The sequence below is a fragment of the Xenopus laevis genome, chromosome 6S (assembly GCF_017654675.1).
Source record: "Xenopus laevis strain J_2021 chromosome 6S, Xenopus_laevis_v10.1, whole genome shotgun sequence".
Lineage (NCBI taxonomy): Eukaryota > Metazoa > Chordata > Amphibia > Anura > Pipidae > Xenopus > Xenopus laevis.
This window is the reverse complement of record NC_054382.1, coordinates 19146532-19166301: the sequence shown is the minus strand read 5'-3', so window position 1 is coordinate 19166301 and position 19770 is coordinate 19146532. Positions and strand designations below refer to the sequence as shown.

The following is a 19770-nucleotide window of genomic DNA, read 5'->3' as shown; positions in this document are numbered from 1 at the left end:
TAATTTGAGTACGAGGGGGGAGAGAGAAAATGTCACTAAAGCCTTTAAGTATATTTTTTATGCCTTAAGTAGATTGTCATTCCGTTCCAGCTGTGAATCGCACTCATTAAACTGTGCTAAAACACACTGATTCCTTTGGGGGATTTTTGCCTTCAGGGTATTACTGGAAATGACTGTCACACGCTAATGTACTTATTACCACATTCAGATCTCCGCGGCGAGGATCTTTGTAATATTTTCTCTGTAGTTTTAGCAAAAGCAGGGGGAAAAATAAATGTTTGCTTTCATCTCAGTTATCACTTGGCTCCCTGGGAAATTCGCTTGCATTAGAAGCAGGTTTTTTCCCCCCTCTGATAGACAAGGAATGTCAATTGTCAAACTCAGAGTCGCAGCAAATTTCACGTTTCCACAAGTGGCGAAAACTTTCACAAATCTGTGCAAGAGGTTTTTTTTGCCAGTGGGGATAAAAATGATACTTTTTCACACAGAAAAAAAATGCAGAGAAATAATGCTTACGAGGAAACTTCTGGTGACTTTGGAAAGCCAAAGCGTTTATAGTGCCATCCTCCTGACGATTTAAATTCTAGCTGGTGCGAAGGCAGTTAGGGGAGATTAGTCGCCCGAAGAAGAGGCGATTTGTCCCTGGGCGACTAATCTCCCCCAGTAGCCTTGTGTGCTTCTGCCCTAAATGTTACTATCAGTGAGTGTTACCACCAGCCAGAAAGCCTTTCTATACTCTGTAAAGGACACCTTGTGGGTGACCATTAAATCTTAATATCCTTACGAAAGTTTCCTAAAATACCCAGCAGTATTCCTCTAATGCAACAGACCCAGAGCGGCCTACATCAGTTGCTGACTAGTGATGGGTGAGTTTATTCGGCAGGCATGGAGTCACGTTCAACTTCCGCGCTCAAATGTTTTCACTAAACTGTGGCAAAAATTTGTCGGCAAAATTGTCGCACGTCAAAATTGTCACACGTCAGAATTATTCGGACACCCATTGACTGTAATGCATTTAGACAAAATAGTCGCGTGTATAAAAATTGTTGCTCGCGTCAAAATTATTTTGACACCCATTGACTTCAATGCGTTTCGCAAATTTTTTGCCCATCACTATTGCTGACCTATATCTAAATCTAGATGGGAAATTAGATAGGTGACCATGTCACCAGAATACCTTGTAGTGTGGCCTGCAACAGACACTGAATTGGGCAAGTTATAGGTAATTGAGCAGTGTATTACAGTTAGTCCTCTTGAGCATCAGTGGGCAGGACCGCCATCAGAAATCGCAGGGCCCCATACGACAAAATTTCCTGGGCCCCCTGGGCTGCACCCACTGCAAGCCCAACCTACAGGTCCGCCCCCACCACACAGTAAAAAAACAAAAAGAATATTGGTGGCTAGGGTTCCCACATGTTAATAAAAAATAAAAAGATATTGGTGGTCAGGGCCCCCCATAAAAATACATTTGTGGCCAGGGCCCCCCATTAAAAAATATTGGTGGCTAGGACCCCACATGAGAAAAAAAAATTGGTGGCCTGGGCCCCCTCCCCCACATTATGAGAAAATTGGTGGCCAGGGCCTCCCAAAGTTAGCAGCTCTCAGGGGGGGGGACAGGGGCCGGCTAATCAAGTAAGTGTGGCGTGGCCAGGCCTCCCTTACCCTCGGGCCCCCTACAACTCTCCCCCCTGTCCCCCCCCCTGATGGCTGCCCTGTCAGTGGGTATAGCCTTTCAAAAGTATCTTCTTCCCAAATCTCATCAACTGAATGATGTGCTTATTCTATTGACCATAACTTGATGAACATGTCCAATAGGACCAGCCCTTCTGAGGCTACTGCTCAGTTAGAAAAAGATCTAAAAATCTAAACAATCGTAATGAAGGATGGGACTGCTATTTTTGTCAGAAAGGAGCTACACAAATACCAGGAAACTGGCTTCTCCAAAGAGGCATGGGGAGTAATTATAAGTTTTAATATCACTTTCTTCCAAATCCAGTCTCCTTAATTCTGCATTTATGTCTACCCTGCCCTAAAACTGGTGCTGGATCTCGGTAATAATCAGTTACAATTGCTTGGCACTATACAACACAGTACACTGATTATTCAGACTCAGGTTTCCCTTTACATCATATAAACCAATGGTTAATGACTTGGTGAAGGCTGTAAGGAAGAGCTTTCTGGACTGGAGCGATCCAGAGGAGTAAATGAAGGACCCAACCTAAAAAGAGTGAATGATTTAGTGTCTTGCTCCTGGAACTGTAGCTGGATGGCTTTCACAACAATGTTCTTTATATTTCTCTGACCTTGCTGTGCAGTATGTTGGTACCTGGAGTCCTGGACTAACAACGACCACAAAGAGATAGGCGGCTATAAATGAAACCTTAGGGAAACTAGCCTCTCGTTAAAGTTACACCACTCAACCCATGCTTCAGCCCAAACTTTCTGATAGCACAATTGTGACATCACTACAATTGTGACATCACTGACTGGCTGTGGGGTACCCCTTCTTCAATGTGTATGTATTCATATAACCCATTGTAATAAAGAAAGAAAGCAAATAAATTAGAGTTTAAAAAAAAAACAAATATATATAAATATATATATAAATGTACCTATGTGACTCTTCTCATTTTCTGACTCAAGCCACCGATTCATTGGTTCCCCATGAATTCCTAGCCCTAGAGATATTTGCCCCATCATAAACTCGACTTCAGAGTTATATGTAAAATATAAAATCCAAACCCAACAAAATAACATTTTACCACTAATTGCACATATTCCACTGGGTCCCATCGCAAAGGAATGCAAAGTAATTTCCCATCTTTTCTGGATGGCAAACGCTGCACATTTAATAAACCGGCCCGGCATTAACTCGGTGACGTGATTTAATTTTGCAGGCTAATCATCAGACTGCTGCGTTTTAAGCTTGAAATAGAAAGATAAAGGGGCACATTTATTAAGCTCGAGTGAAGGATTCGAATGAAAAAAACTTTGAATTTCGAAGTTTTTTTTGGGTACGTCGACCATCGAATAGGCTACTACGACCTTCGACTTCGATTCGAACTAAAAAACCGTTTCACTATTCGACCGTTCGATAGCCGAAGTACTGTCTCTTTAAAAAAAACTTTGACTACCTACTTCACCACTTAAAAACTTCCGAGCTTCAATGTTAGCCTATGGGGACCTTCCCCATAAGTTTGCTAAGCTTTTTCTGATCGAAGGAAAATCCTTCGATCGATGAATTAAAGTCCTTCGAATCGTTCGAAGTATTTGCGGTAAATCCTTCGATATCTGAAGTCGAAGGATTTTACTTCGATGGTCAAATATCGAGGGTTAATTAACCCTCGATATTCGACCCTTAGTAAATGTGCCCCCAAAATGTCAGGGTGGAAACATGGCAAATCTTACAGGTTGCTTGCAAACGGCATCTCTTATTACAACCAAGGCCTTTTATAATGTTCCCAAACTGATAAAACGAAGCAGCCCTTTCCTGCCTGATATGTACTGGTTGCATCATATGCAAATGTAATTGATTTGCCCCTTTAGATACTATAAAAGGTTTAATAAATAAGTTATTCAGCTACTGTGATGCTCTGTGATAAGCAATAATATTTCTCCAAATACAACTATAAGAGGGAAGTCCAACCTGCAGTCCACGCGGGTGGTAGTTTTCTACATGTAAGGCAGGGTGCAAAGTAAAAAACAAGAGCAATCAGCCATGTCGTGCCTTCCATGGAGAAGAATTGCGGTAGGTTGCAGCTCCACAACAGAAAGCAGGGATCTCCAATATATCACTGGTTGCATTTGGCAGTGCTGTATTTATGTACATACCGTGACGCAGTGTGCAAAGTGCAATTTCAAATGCAATCGCCATGGTTTTTTCCCCAGTGCAGCATTTTTTCCCAGAATTCTAGCAACACGGTGGGAGTAATGCAGGCAGTGCATGAGACACATTTGGGCTGCATCTGACTCATGAATGCATATAGCAAAGTTGCTAAGAATTAGATTATATTTTATAAGGCAAAAAAAGTTTTTGTGTTGAGTTTAATGAAGTGAATTAAGATGCAGGGAAAAACACAAGTTTCCCTCTATATGAAGGTAAATGAGCCCTAGTAATACGCAAGTACTTTTTGAAGGGGCCACTTTTGCATCCTTTGTTGGTCTATTGCATTGCATCCTGGGTCATACTGAATGGCCCCTCTACATATTGAGGTTTATTTTTTGTTTTGTTTTGTTTATTGTTCTTTTTTTAGGCCTTCTTTTATTCTTCTTCCTTCCATCAATTTGATTGATGTGAATCCAACTTCTGACTTGCTAGATAAAATGAAGCCTTATCAACCAGAGAGCACATTTAGGAGGTTATTTATAAAAGTCTGAATTCAAAAAACTCAAAAAATAATTTTTTCATAATTTATCAAACCCCCAGGATGGAAGTCTTAAATCCGAAAATCCGCCTTTTCAGACCTGCTGAGGTTTTATATAAATCAGTGGGAGTGTTCCCTATCCTATCTGGAAATTTCTGTGGTCTGTGCTGAAATTAGCCCGAAAATCCGACTATTTGGGGAAAAAGCCCCAAAAAAATCGTGATTCAGGAAAACAAAATCTGGAAAAAAAATTTTCACTCGATTTTTTCGTATTTTTCCCCTGAACCGATGAAAGTGTGCATTTATTTTTTTACTAATAAATAAGGTCAAATTGTGGATTCTTCTTTGGTCAGACTTCTTTTTTAATAAAATAATTTATTAATAAATAACCCCCTTAATATAATTTCAAATAATGGAAAAATAACAAAGACCAGTTCCAAATTGGCTTAAAATACTACTATTTTCATCATACTAAACATTAATTTTAAGGTGAACTTGCCTTTAACTACATTTCAAGGAAGGACGGCACTTGTAGGTTAAAGACTTTAATTACAGAGGCCTTGACTGAAATCAATGGCTACTAACGAGCGCCTCTCTCTCATCCTCCGTCTGGAAGGCTTCAGCTCATATTGATGGAATGCTCCGTACAGAACACCATGTACAATATGCAAAGCAGGACAAAACTCACCATCTGGACAATCATTTCTTTCCACTATATGATAAGTGCTAATCATGCGATGCGTCAGGCTGTATAGGGGCGCTGGCATAATGAGCGCAGGAATAACAGGCGCAGCATAGGGCTCATCTAAATACAGGTTAGGCAGCTGTGGCCTCTCCCATTGTTACGTTGCATAAAATTAGTGGGCAAGAAATCTGCACGCTGTTAATAGATATTTCGGTGCTGCCCAAATTACTTCTCTATGCATTCCATTTTAATCATGAAGCTGTGTACACATTTGGAATGTAAAATGTGCAAATATACAGCATAAGTTTACTTCTTCAATTCTATCATTCCATTTTCAATTACAGCTAAGGAGAATGTCCCCTCCCAAGCATTATTCAACCTCAATGAACAATTATAGGATCTGGAAATCCGTTATACAGAAAGTTCTGAATTATGGGAAGCCCACCTTCCATAGACTCCATTTTAATCACATAATTCTCATTTTTGAAAATGATTTCCTTTTTCTCTGTGATAATAAAACTTAGCTGCATAAATCCTTATTGGTGGCTAAACAATACTATTGAGTTTATTTAATGTTTAATGCTTTTTAGCAAACTTATGGTAGGGAGACCCAATTTACAGAAAGTTCCCTATTCTTGAAAATCCCAGGTCCCAAGCATCCCAGTTGTTAGATCCTATTCCTGTTCCTTTTTTCCACAAAGCAGACGTGAAGTCGTTAAAGGAGAAGGAAAGGCTTGGTGCATTTGGGCGTCTTTGTGCGGCTGCGCATGTGCAGTAGAACGGAAAGCCGAACTTTAACTAAAAAGTCGGCTATTTCGTTCTACTGCGTTTGCCCCTAGAAATTGAAAACGGAAGTGGATCGTTCCGTGGTGCTCACTGGTATTACCCAGGCCGGTGCAGTTTTCTGCAGATAGGAGCACTGGCCCGGGGTTTCAGGTAAGTAAATACAATCACTTGGGGGTGCCTAACATTTGGTACCCTCAAGTGCAACAAGCCTTTCCTTCTCCTTTAAAGAGAATGATTCTGCCACTTAGAATACATTCAGGGGACCCTCCATTTGGGAGGGGGACGCCCATTTCATCCTTTTTCCATTGTACAAGGCAAAATAAGGCATGGGATATAGGGCAAGATACACTTAGAACATTGATTGTTTTTTGTAAAGGCAATGGGTGCCGCAGCCGGAAAAATACTCAGGAGGTGTCTGAAGGATCCCGACTGATTCCCTTTGTCCACCCCTACCCCATGAGATACAGCAACAAAGTCCCTGCATAACTACAGGTATAGGATCCTGTACCTGGAACCCGTTATCCAGAAAGTTCTGAATTATGGGAAGGCCCATCTCCCATAGACTCCAGTTAAAGCAAATAATTAAATTTTTTAGAAATGAATTCCTTTTTTCCTGTAATAAATAAAACTACCTTCTATGATCCAAAGAAATATATAATTGCTCCTTATTGAAGGAAAACACTATTTGATTGATCTTAATCCATGTTTGTTTGTTTTTCATATTTTAATAGACTTAAAGTATAGAGATTCAAATTACAGAAATAGCCATAGGTTTCGAGCAATCTGGATAACAGGTCCTATACCCGTACTAGAGTAACAGGTAGTAGATTATTTGTACGTACGGCCAGTGTATACTGGATTAAAGGCACATTATAGATGAAGGGCAAAAATGGCAGACACACAGAAAAAAAAGTTGCAGATTGAATGGGGTCGGGCACAGCAGTTGGCTGTTGTGTAAGTGTGAAAGACCATGACTATGTAGGGCACTTTGGATACACTTTCAGGGTGGCTCAATTCTGTTTGGCTGTTATTTGTTCAAATAGAACCATGCTTTACCTTTAATGTTTGCTGACGCAACAGAAATCTCTTAGTAAACCACAGTGGAGACTGTTGCAGGGATAAAGACTTCTAGGTGGATCAGTATCTGGGCATTATGGCAGCACCGTCTGTGTTAATATAAGGATTTCCTTAAAATGGCATATTTGGCTGACGATGAGAAATGGATTTGGGAATATCTGGAAGGTGGTTTTGCCGTTTTTCCCCACGTTGTTCAGAACTATGTGTATATACAAAGATCCTGGATTCCTGGGGATAATGCCTAGTTTATACCATAAAAGGTTAGATAATTAGGGGGAGTCCAGCCGTAGCTATGTATGGGCATCAGCCTATTTCTCTGGCAGAATGTATCATCCATCATATCGTAGTAAAGAAATACTGGCAGCAGCTCACCCTAGCAGATCTTCTTTTCTGCTGATTCACTGCACATGCTCTTTGCTGCTGTCACTTACTGAACTTAGGGACCCACTCACAGTAAGCTAAATATATAAAATCTAATTGTCGCAAAATTAGTAAATAATTCAAATTAATGGTACACGGCAGCTCAAATACTAGCATAATTAGTGCTTAGCTTAATAATCAGCCATGCAGAATCAGATTATATGACAAGGCAAACCTCCTTTTCTAAGCCTAGCTTCTCAGCAGCTGCTCAAAGCACACTGAGCATGTGCAGTGTCACTGACACGTCTAACACAATCCAAGATAGAAAACTCCTGGGACAACTTTGAAGGCCTGGATCATTACTACTATAGAGATGCTGAACCTTTAGGCCAGTTTAAAGGAGAAGGAAAGTCGTTTAGCACTTGGGGGTGCCAAATGTTAGGCACCCCCAAGTGAATGTATTTACTTAGGATAAAGGGGAATCTGCGCTCAGCTTAATAGCAGTTTAAAAGTGAATGCTTCAATCCTCTTACACAGATGTACCATCCATCCAAAATTATCAATCTTTCAGTGAGAAGGAGGGGAGCACTCGAACGCAGATGTAACTGCCTGTAATTATTTATTCAGACTGTTAGACACGACATGTTTCGGGCCTTTAACGCCCTTTCTCAAGTGTTGACCTGAGAAAGGGCGTTAAAAGCCCGAAACATGTCGTGAATAAATAAATTACAGGCAGTTAAATCTGCGTTCGAGTGCTCTCCTCCTTCTCACTGAAAGATTGAATGTATTTACCTGAAACCATTGGGCACCACGGAGCGATCCTTTTCTTTCTTCTTCTGTCTTCAAATTTCCCAGGGCAGACGCATGCACAGTAGAATGAAATTGCTGACTTTTTAGTTAAAGTTTGGCTTTTCACACTAATGTGCATGCGCAGCCGCGCAAAGAAAGAAGAAGCTGGAAGAGGATCGCTCTGTGGTGCTCGCTGGAGTAACCCCGGGCCGGTGCGGTTTTCTGCTGATAGGAGCATCGTTCAACTTATGGAACAGGCTGAGAACATTTATAGAGAATGAACCAGCAAGGGAAAGACTAGTTACAGACATGCATTGAACATAAGAATTAATACATTTTAAGCTTCTTTTAATTAGACTAGGAATTGGCAGAGTAGATAGCCTAATGGCTACTTAACTTCCATTAAATGTTATGCTGCTTACAAATGCAATTACAAACAAAGTGTTCCGTTATTTGTAAGTCATTTGCCCTGAATAATGCTGAGACACAAGGCACCGTGAATCTTTTAAGAGGAAAATGCTCAGTGTTTTTTTTTGGACACCAAAAACCCCCAGCTTCTCGCTAATTGTTTAAGGGCTCTTTCTGGCATTGAGTCAAATGAAATCTGGCAGTTGCCCTTATCTGTTCAAGTAGTGAGCGGCTCCTTTTGCAAGTGAACGCTTAGTTGATATTTGGCAGGGCTGCCTGTATTCTGCAAATTGGAATGATGTAAATGACTCCATGAATTCATTTATTTAGGTTCCGCCCTTTGTTTGAAAAATGCATTAGGAGGCTTCCCGTAACTTATTCTGAGATTCTACTTTGGCCTTTCCTATAGCTTTTTATAGCCATGTTTACCGTTTAAGTGGAGATTTCAAATCAGGAGCTGCACAGGAAATTCTGATGGAGAGAATGGAATACTTTCCAAGTCTTTGCATCTGCTAAATAAATGTGCTTCCAAGGGAGAAGCATTGCATCAATCATCCAAAATAAACACTAAGCATCACATATACATTGTATCCCCCTTAAAGGATAAGTAAATCTTTAAAATAAGTGAATGTAAAATTTATGAGAGTGTAATTCTAAGAACGTTTGCAATGTACATTGATTTTTTTTTTAATTCCAAGATATTAAGGGATACATGTACTGTTAATATGAATGAATTTTGTTACAACATCGCCACCAGCTGGAAGTCAAGGAAGTTGTCAGGAGAAAGAAAGAGGCTGCTCTGATGTTCTTTTGCTTAGGAAAGATTTGAGGAAAGGCTTCTATTTGTATTTCCTAAGCAGAAGAACATGAGAGCAGCCTCTTTCTTTCTCCTACAACTTCCTTGACTACTTGGTGGTCAGCATAGTCGGAAACTGACCAGCAGGTGGTGCTGTTGTAACTAAATTAATTTATAGTACATGTATCCTTTAATATCTCATCTAATAATATTATCATCAATTTTACATTCACTTATTTTAAAAGTTTACTTATCCTTTAAGCTTTATGTACCTTTGGTGGTGATGTAAATAAAGGGCACAAAGTTTGCACTATTTCTAATAATACATAGTAGCCAATCAGATGGTTGCTGTTCCACCCATGGAGTTCTAGTGACAATTGCTCCAATCCATGCACCCTTAATATTCCCCTACTAAAGTTGGCCATATATGGGCAGATTGAATCTGCCAATGTGGCCCTTTAGACTGATTCCTCAGCTTATCTGCCCATGTATGGATCGCTCCGAGGCAACCCTCAGCAGATATCTGGTCAAAAATAGGCCACATGTTGATCAGGCAGGTTTCATTTCCCTGTCATATTGAGCACTGCATTGGTTGATCGAATTAACGCCATTATAATTCGATCATTTGGCCCTAGGACCAAAGATCTCATTAAACCTGATATCACCCACCTTAGGTGCCCATATTGGGGGAAAGACCCACTTGTTTGCCATCTCCAAATGAGTAGATCATGTTTGACCAGCTTAACAGGCAGATATACTGTAATCCTTTATTTATATAGGGCCTTATATTCAGCAGCTCTTTGCAGAGCAAGATCTGGTCACTTGGATCAAGTGAGTCATATTAATGAGAATAATTTCTCGTTTTCAATGTCACTAAAATCCCATTAAAATTCACCCATGATATTATTATGTGACCCCAGTATAGTAAAATAACCCAACCATCATTCTTAAAGGAGAAGGAAAGTCTTCTTCCACTTGGGGGTGCCAAATGTTAAGTGATTGTATTTACTTACCTTTACACCGGGCTGGTGCTCCTATCAGCAGAAAACTGCACCGGCCTGGGTTTATTCCAGCGAGAACCACGATTCAATCCTCTTCCGGCTTCTTCTTGCTTCAAATTTCCCGGAGCAGACGCATGCGCAGTAGAACGAAATAGTTAAAGTTTGGCTTTTCTCTCTACTGCGCATGCACAGCCACTAGAAGTAAGAAGAAGCCAGAAGAGGATCGATACGTGGTGCTGGGCCGGAGCAGTTTTCTGCTGATAGGAGCACCGGCCCGGGGTTTCAGGAAAGTCAATACAATCATGTGGGGGTGCCTCACATTTGGCACCCCCAAGTGAAAGAAGACTTTGCTTCTCCTTTAAGAGTTCTTGTGGGTGGATACTGCAGGAGAAGGCAAGTACTTGGCCCTGATTGTCCAGCAAGGATATCCTTAGAGATACCCTCAGAGGTTTGCAGTTAGATGCATAGCAAAACTTACTCTTGAGCTTTTCTTGTGGTTTGAAGTCAAAGTTTTTCTCTGCATCTAACTGTCAACCTCTGAGGATATATCTAGGCTATTCTAGCTTTACCACCAGTACCAAGTACTTTCCTTCACGTGAAACTCCCTTCTATGGCGTTACTTTTAGTCATAACAGGAGCAGGTGCTGGGCAGATGTCTGTTTATCATGAAATCCAACAACTGGATTCGCTTTTAGCAACCCATAATGTCCTACTTATCCAAAACACAACATACCTGTACATCTATGATTTTTGATGGATGCATACGGGAATCAACACCTACAATGGCACCTGGTAGAAAATGTCATCATTTTGTTGCTTTCCCAACAAGAAACTGTCACTGTTAAAATAAGACATACCCTTTGATACTTTGACAAATTGTCATATGACCTTTATTCATTTAGTTCTTTGCCTTTGCAACTTTTTTTTCCATAATTCATATTGGAATCGCATATTAGAACATTTAATTTAGATAATTTGGGTGTTTCTACTGAAAGAAGCTAAAGGCTGAGGCCCAGGATAAGACTGTGTATTATATATAAATGTTGGGTAGTAGGTCACACTGGAATGCTAAACATGCACATAATTGTACAGTTCCATGCCAGGTACAGGCTTCCACAACATCTCTGAATGAACCCCCAGTTTTGCAATGTTATGCAGAAGCTATTTATCACTTACAGAATATCCATGATGCATCTGATGGCACAAAAAATGTGTTAGAAGTAGAATATACCCTGTAAGTTTGCTTTAATTCATTATAAATATCTCATATTTAGTAAAACAATTAGCGACAGGCAGGGCAGCCATCAGGGGGGGAGAGTTGTAAGGGGCCCGAGGTTAAGGGGGGCCCTGCCACACTTACTTGATTAGCTGGGCCCCCCATCTTTCTGAGAGCTGCTGACTTTGGGAAGGCATGGACGTTTAAGGGGCCCTGGCCACCAATTTTCTCATAATGTGGGGGGGGGGCCTGGCCACCAATTTTTCTTTTCTCATGTGTATTCCTAGCCACCAATATTTTTTAATGGGGGGCCCTGACCACCAATATCTTTTTATTTTTTATTAACATGTGGGAACCCTAGCCACCAATATTTTTTTGTTTTTTTACTGTGGGTGGGGGGTGGACCTGTGGGGGTGGGGAGGGCGGACTTGTAGGTGGGGCTTACGATGGGTGAAGCCCAGGTCCTGGCGACAGGTTATTCTGCACAAAAAGCCTTATTCATATTTAGTAATTTGAAGCAAAATGTAACTTAAACCCTTACACGCCAGTAAAACAGTGACACCCCCCTCCTGTGGCCAATTATTTGAGAAATGCTAGAACATGTTCCAGATATTCTGCTCTGTCAGAGCAACATTTAAGTTACCTGTAGTTTTCCAGTTCAGTTCACCTGGTGCCTCTGTTGAAGCCATTAGCTTCTGTCATTTTATACCTGGAAGGGCATGTCGGATTAATCAGTACTGGAAGCGGCTAATAACTCTGGCTCTGATAGATGCGATGTTGTTAGTAGAATGATGTTTAATCACTTATCCATGCTGCAACGTGCTAATAATTATTAGCGTGATTGCCACTCTGTTGCCTTGCCAGGTAGCAGAGAATCGGAACACTTAATTCAAGCGTCAAACTTTTTCCCATTAAAACGCTACTTGGACAAATTCAGGTCATTTTAAATGTTCAATATTTTGGGGATACATTGCTACACTTGATGCCAAATGAAGCACAAAACATTGTGTCTATTGTATAAGCAAAGATTTACTTTATATTACTGGTGATATAGGTATAGGACCTGTTATCCAGAATGCTTGGTACTTGGGGTTTTCTGGATAATGGATCTTTACGTAATTTGGAACGTCATACCTCAAGTCTACTAAACAAATAATTTAAGTAGTGAAACGTCTTTAATGATTAATCAGCAAGTCCAGTTGCTCTAGATTTATTTCTACTAGATATACTGTACCATGACCTGGATGAATAAAAACCTTCATAGACTTGGTGGACCATGGGGGAAAAATATAATTTAGTACTGAATATACTGTAAGGGCAGAGACACACGCGGATATTCGGGGAGATTTATTCGCCTGGAGACAAATTGCAACTAATATCTCATAACTGCCTCGGAGTGCTTCGTTTTCCAAAGTCGCCCGAAGTTAAAACAAAGTGCTCCGAGTGCCACCCCCGCGGGCGATTTAGATTCTAAAGGCAGGGGAAGGCAGTTCAGGGGAGAATTAGTCACCGGGCATCTAATCTCCCTGAATCTCCACGTGTCTCGGCCCTAAAATGTGATAATTTCATATTAAATTCAGCACAAAATGCAGGACTTTAAAGCTCTTTTTCGTGCTCATATTTCTGGGAGATGTAGTCCGGGGGTGCATTCTGTGCTCTCCTATCTCATTGCACAAATACAAAAATAGTAATCATGAAAGATCCTCATTAGTCTCTTCTGGAAATGAGGCTTTAAACTTGCCACAATCATCTCACCTCTGCACGGAGCTGATGAGAGCTTCATTATAGCTGTCTGTCATTATCTCTGACTTTGTACATTTATAATTCAAAGAGATGTTCTACCTTTGATCACTTGAGTACATACAAAATTCAGCCCATTGAACCCAGTAATAGACACAGTGCATGCGATTGATCACCTATTTACATTTGCAGAGGATGAAAATATAATTTGATGTTCTCACATATGGTGGCTGCAGACGTACTAATGTGTTTTTCTTCCAAAAAATGATCAATTTATTTGACTACTGGAAGATGATAAATAGAAAAGGCACCTTATATATTTTTATATTGAAGCTAAATTTACTTTTACTAAGGAATAATATTTCACCTTGTACATTTAAGGTACACTAGAACACATAGCTTTGTTTTAAAGACTCTGTGATATCTCTGTGAATGTTCTTATTCATCCAGGCCATGGTATATCTATAGTAATAAGTCAAATCAACTGGACCTGCTGTATTTCGCAGACGTTATCACTATCATCGACTGGCTTTCTCAAGATTATGCCCATTTTGTGGAGGGTGATCACTCCCATGCCGTGACCATGTATGTGTCAGACTTGCAGCTTGAAGCCCTTTAATGAAGTGGTTGTGGGGCTGGGAGGAACACTAAGAGTATGGCCAGACGAGGAGATTCGGGGAGATTTTGTCGCCTGGCGACTTATCGCCACGTCTTTTGCGCGACTATCTCCCCGAACTGCCTCAGCGTCTTTTCCCCATAGGCTACAGCGCAAAATCGCCTGCGCTAATGCACACCCGGCGATGCGTTTTCAATAGTCGCCCAAAGTTGCCTCAGTGAGGCAACTTTGGGCGACTATTGAAAACGCATCGCCGGGTGTGCATTAGCGCAGGCGACTTTTCATTCTAGCCTATGGGGAAAAAACACTGAGGCAGGTCGGGGAGATAGTCGCGCAAAAGACGTGGCGATAAGTCGCCAGGCGACAAAAATCTCCCCGAATCTCCTCGTCTGGCCTTACCCTAAAGCATGGTTCAGTATGGTGATATTTGGTGCAAACACAGATTTTTCTTGGAACAATGCCAGAATAAATGATATAACGAGACTTTGTTAACCTAGGGGTCCCCAACGTTTTATTACCTTTTTTGAGCAACATTCAGATGTAAAAAGAGTCAGGGAGCAACTCAAGCAAATTAAATGCTGTGATAGGCCATTTGGTAGTCTCTATGTGGACAGGCAGCTTTGTTTGCCAGTAGGTCTGTTTTTTATGCAACCAAAACATTCCTGGAATTCAAAAATAAACACCTGCTTTGAGGCCACTGGGAGCAACATCCAAGGGGTTGGTGAGTAACATGTTGCTCATGAGCCATAGGGTGGGGATCACTGTGCTAATCTGTAATGAGCTAATGGAAGGCTCCTGACTAAAGGTTGGACCTACAAGAGGCGTCTGAACTGAAGAAGTCCATCAACTACTTCTGTAGGTGGTCAGTCAAGGAGGCAAAATGTTGCGGAATCCAGATTCTTGGGAGATGGTCACGTCTGGACCACTTATAAGTCTCTCTACAAGTATAGTGAAATGGCATTACTTCAGCTGTTGTCAACCCCTTTTTTGTTCAAGCCCCCTTAAAGGCCAAAACTTTTACTAGGGACCTCTTTGAACATTTCAACCTCTGGTTAGAGACCCTTATCTAGTGACATGGTTACAGATAAGATACAGATATTGTTGTCAAAGTTATTAGTCTATAGTTCCAAGAATATCTAGAAGAATAAGCATGTTCACCCCGGATTGTATCTGTTCCCACCTTCAAGCTGGGGATTAATGGAAGACTAGGAGATGTAATGGCCCTAAATATCCCCATAACTAGCACTAGCCCTTATACTGAGCACACAGTTCCCTGTCTGGGAATTGCTTTAGAGTATTCTGAGGCAGCACCTTTACAAATAACACTTAGGTGCTGAAATTGAAGACATTATAACTGGGCTCAGCTTCCCATTGTGTTCAGTTCTTTTAGGAGATCTAAATATCTACTGCAGTTACTTGGAATGTACCATGTTATTGTATTGAATGGCAATTGCTATTTCAGTCATAGTTAAATGCCTTTCTAGTGCCAGCAAGTGATCTTAACCCAAGAGGGAAGCAGACCGTTTTTATTCCAGCAGTCATTTGATCATGGAGGGGATTTCCACGCAGCTCTGCGGTCACCTTGGACCAGGGAGAGTATAACCTTAATGGCTATTAGAAACCTATTAAAAACTGGGAGGAAAGAGGATAGCTCACAACAGCTGCTAGAACAGGCTTTACTGCCAGTACTTGTAAGTGACAGATAAGTATATATATTAAATGTGACATATTAACAGGATATTAATAATGAGAGGCAGTTTCCTGCTGACAAGATTAACTGCTGCCAATCAAGGATATAAAAGTGCCCACAAGTGATAGGAGAAGATAAATTAGAATTCATTATGAATCACTGCAGACAATGTTAAGTTTGGTGATAAATTCTACATAACTTACATCAAAATTTCCAACCATTTTGTTGTGCGTGCCATTAATGAGACGGCAAGTATATTCACAATTGTAGTCAACAGCGGCTGAAGGGCCATAGGTTGAACAGATTTAATATACAATACGTACTGTATATGTAAACTTTTGTCCTGTGTCCCACTGCTGGAAGCCTTTATACTGTCACAGCCCTGAATCTATAAAGAAGTTAGGATTTATTCTAAGAACCAAAATACAATATTTGTAATTGCACTTCCCAGTTTTGTTTAAAAAAAAGGGATGCCCGTTATTGATACCCAATGAGATACCCAATACCTGAAATAATTTCATGCAGTAAAGGCTGCATTTCATGCATATGGCTGCATTACAGAGTGCATACTATCTGGATCAAGAACTGTCCTGGAAAGGCAGGCCTATAAACCTACATTGCTTGGCACAGTCCACAAATTGGTGATATAGAGGTGCAGAGTGCACTGTAGTCATTTGAGTTCAGGCTATTGAGCCTAGTAAGGGCTTCAGCACTGGACTTGACTGTCTAATGATGGTGCCCATGGCCAGGGTCTTGCCTACAAGGTTTGCAAGGACGGGAACTGCACTAGGGACCAAAGGGGAGCCCATGGTTATAAACAAATAGCAATAGCTGTGTATAGATGAGATAAAAATAATTCAACTCATACATTTTATACTTATACTGTACATATACAGTATTCAGCAATCGTGATATACTTATACATAAGATAAACATCCAGAAGCTTCAGGCATTCTTTCCAAAGCTCCCCCAACTATCCTTTAAAGGGGTGCTTCATCTTTAAGTTAACGTTTAGTATGTTACAGAATGACTTATTCTCAGCAACTTTTCAATTAGCCTACAACTTTTGTTTTTTTTATTATAGTTTTAGAATTATTTGCCTTCTTCTTCGACTCTTTCCAGCTTTCAATGGTGACTCATCTAAAAACAAATGTAAGGCTTCAAATGTATTGTTATTACTTTTTTCTCTCTATTCTCTCTCTATTCTTTCTTCTATTCGGGCCCTCTCCTATTCAGTCTTTTATTCAAATCGATTGCTGAAACTGCAAACTGGAGAGCTGCTGAATAAAAAGCTAAATAACACCACAAATAACAACAAATAAAAACCAGTTGAAAATTGTTTCAGAATATCACTCTCTACATCATACTAAAAGTTCAGACACTTTTCTGCATCTCTTAGGAGGCAAGCCCACAGAACATCTGTTATAAGATCTACAATATTGGTAATGGTAAATTGCCAGATTTGCAATTGTGAAAAGTATGATAAAACTTAAAGGAAGGAAGCAGAGGAGTACCTTAAATAGTGTATACTACAATATGTGTGGTCCTAGAAACCGCGGATGGACAGCAGAATGCTAAACCTAATACAGCCTGCTAGTCTGAATCAAACCTTTTTTTGTACTACTTTCCTTTATGTTCCTTACAAACACACTAAGGGGCCAATTCACCAAGCTCGAGTGAAGGATTCGAAATAAAAAAACTTCGAATTTCGAAGTGTTTTTTGGGCTACTTCAACCATCGAATGGGCTACTTCGACCTTCGACTTCGACTATTCGACCATTCGATAGTCGAAGTACTGTCTCTTTAAGAAAAAACTTCGACCCCCTAGTTCGCCATCTAAAACCTACCGAACTCAATGTTAGCCAATGTTGCCTACGTTTTTTTGGTCGAAGGATAATCCTTCGATCGTTGGATTAAAATCCTTCGAATCGTTTGATTCGAAGGATTTAATTGTTCGATCGAAGGATTATTCGAAGTCGAAGGACTTTAATTGCCAGTCGAATATCGAGGTTTAATTAACCCTCGATATTCGACCCTTGATGAATTTGCCCCTATGACATGCACGTGTCTCCTTAATGCTGATGCCAAAGGAAATTCATATAGGGGTCTGGATTACTGAGTTGTCATATTTAAAAATAGCATTTGGAGCTGTGTCAATGGAGGTGTACCGCTCAGTATCTGGAGTATTTTAGGTAAAGTTGCTGTACCGTGTTAGCCAGTAAAAGTGTTACAGGGCAACCCTTTTGACCTGGTGCAGTCCTTTCTTAGTCCACATAATTAGCCATTTTAGCAAATCAGTAATTGCTATACAAATGGTACTGTCAGTACCTGCCCCACAGAGCTTACAACCTAAGCGTGATACAGAGGTGATTGCAGGGAGTTTTTCACATAGGTTTCCCTGAGTAAGACTCACAAGACCAAGCTCTTCCCTTTCTTAATTTCTTAAACATGAGGATTTACAGTATGTTCAGGGCTTACTCGTGTGCAGAGGATGAATAACTCTTAGGGGCCGATTCATCAAGGGTCGAATATCGAGGGTTAATTAACCCTCGATATTCGACTAGGAACTAAAATCCTTCGACTTCGAATATCGAAGTCGAAGGATTTAGCACAGATAGTACGATCGAAGGATTATTCCTTCGATCGAACGATTAAATCCTTCTAATCGAACGATTCGAAGGATTTAAATCCAACGATCGAAGGAATATCCTTCGATCAAAAAAACTTAGGAAAGCCTATGGGGACCTTCCCCATAGGCTAACATTGACTTCGGTAGCTTTTAGCTGCCGAACTAGGGGGTCGAATTTTTTTTTAAAGAGACAGTACTTCAACTATCGAACGGTCGAATAGTCGAACGATTTCTACTTCGAATCCTTCGATAGTCGTAGTCGAAGGTCGAAGTAGCCCATTCGATGGTCGAAGTAGCCCAAAAAAACTTTGAAATTCGAAGCTTTTTACCTTCGAATCCTTCACTCGAAGTTAATGAATCGGCCCCCTATTGTCTTCCCTTCCATCTTGTCACTACTTGCTACAAGTTAAAATATATAGTACCCAATTTATTTGTATCCGACTGACCTACCAGAGCACCAGAGGATCTCCCAGTATGCCTATGGGCGTTGAGAAATTGGCCCCCCGAAACACTCCTGACTGTGTCCAAGCCCTAGTGGGTCCAAGCCCAGATTAAATTCCCATTTAGCCATTTCTTATTTCCAGCATAAGCATATATAATGCCTATAGCTAGTATAGTTAAGGCTGTCTCCATCTTACTATTGTGAGAAGGGGCCCTCAATGTCATGTTCTGTGGGGGTCCCTAGGGGACCCAGTCCTAACCTTGGGATACCTGTCGCTCCATGACATTTTATTCCCTTGGCAATATCATTTGAAGCTTAACAAATAGGCAAATCCAACATTGAAACCAGTGAATGCATCAAAGTATGACATTTTAGTTTAATTTAATTTAAAAAAAATTTTTAAACAGTTCCTTTGTACTTTAACTATTAAATACTTTTCTCCATAGTGGTTGTCACCTCCTTTATATCGCTCCTTACTTTACATGTACTGCCAGTTAAAATGTGTTGATAGATATTAAATTATTTGGCTTTAAATCCATCTTCATAATGGCAGCTTTAGCCTGGCAGTGGATCAAGGGAGCTGTGTATTACTGGGTCACTTAATAAATGTACCCCTTCTCTTTCTGGAGCTGGAAATGTGAATAGTTAATGCTCAGCTCTAAATGGTACAGTGATCCCATTCATAATACAGCAGTAATTGTAGCTATATCTGGCCGAGGGAGCAGTGGAAAGCATGCAGACTCAGATTGTAGCCGCAGAGAAGCCTATCACCTGTTGAGACCATCACTGAGAACTGCCTGGGGATTATACCAGCAGCAGCGTTCGTTGGTCAAGAACCAGTGTATAGTGAGGAAAGCTGGGACCTTCATTTCATGGAATGTGATTAGTCGCCTCTGGAATGCTGTTTATTTCTTCATAACTTCCTGCTTTTAATGTTTTGAACGACTGTTGGAAGTTTGGATGAAAAGCCCGTCAGCTGCTCCTGGGGACAATGGAAGAGGCTAAAAGTCAAGGCGCTGAACACGGGCTGGATTATATAAGTAAGAGGCACACAAAGCGTAAGTGACGCCATTAAGCTCACGATTTGGCATCAGGTTGCAATAATAATATGGTGGGAATGGACAAATAAAAACAAATTCTAGGAATTTCCCAGGCAAAATAAGAGACAGAG

At 40.6% G+C, this 19770-nt stretch overlaps 1 protein-coding gene across 9 annotated transcripts in view; it reads left to right on the top strand.

Moving 5' to 3' along the window:
- The window catches only part of kiaa1217.S (KIAA1217 S homeolog), a 261072-nt gene that overhangs the window by 47437 nt on the left and 193865 nt on the right, over nt 1–19770 (top strand). Inside the window, exon 1 of one of the 9 annotated variants that reach the window (XM_041567405.1) lies at nt 19565–19657. The exons of the other annotated variants lie outside the window; for them this stretch is intronic. Coding sequence (XP_041423339.1) covers nt 19591–19657 — 67 coding nt within the window. The 5' untranslated portion in view covers nt 19565–19590. Of the gene's footprint in view, nt 1–19564; nt 19658–19770 lie in introns of those variants that run through there. 9 annotated transcript variants of the gene reach the window in all.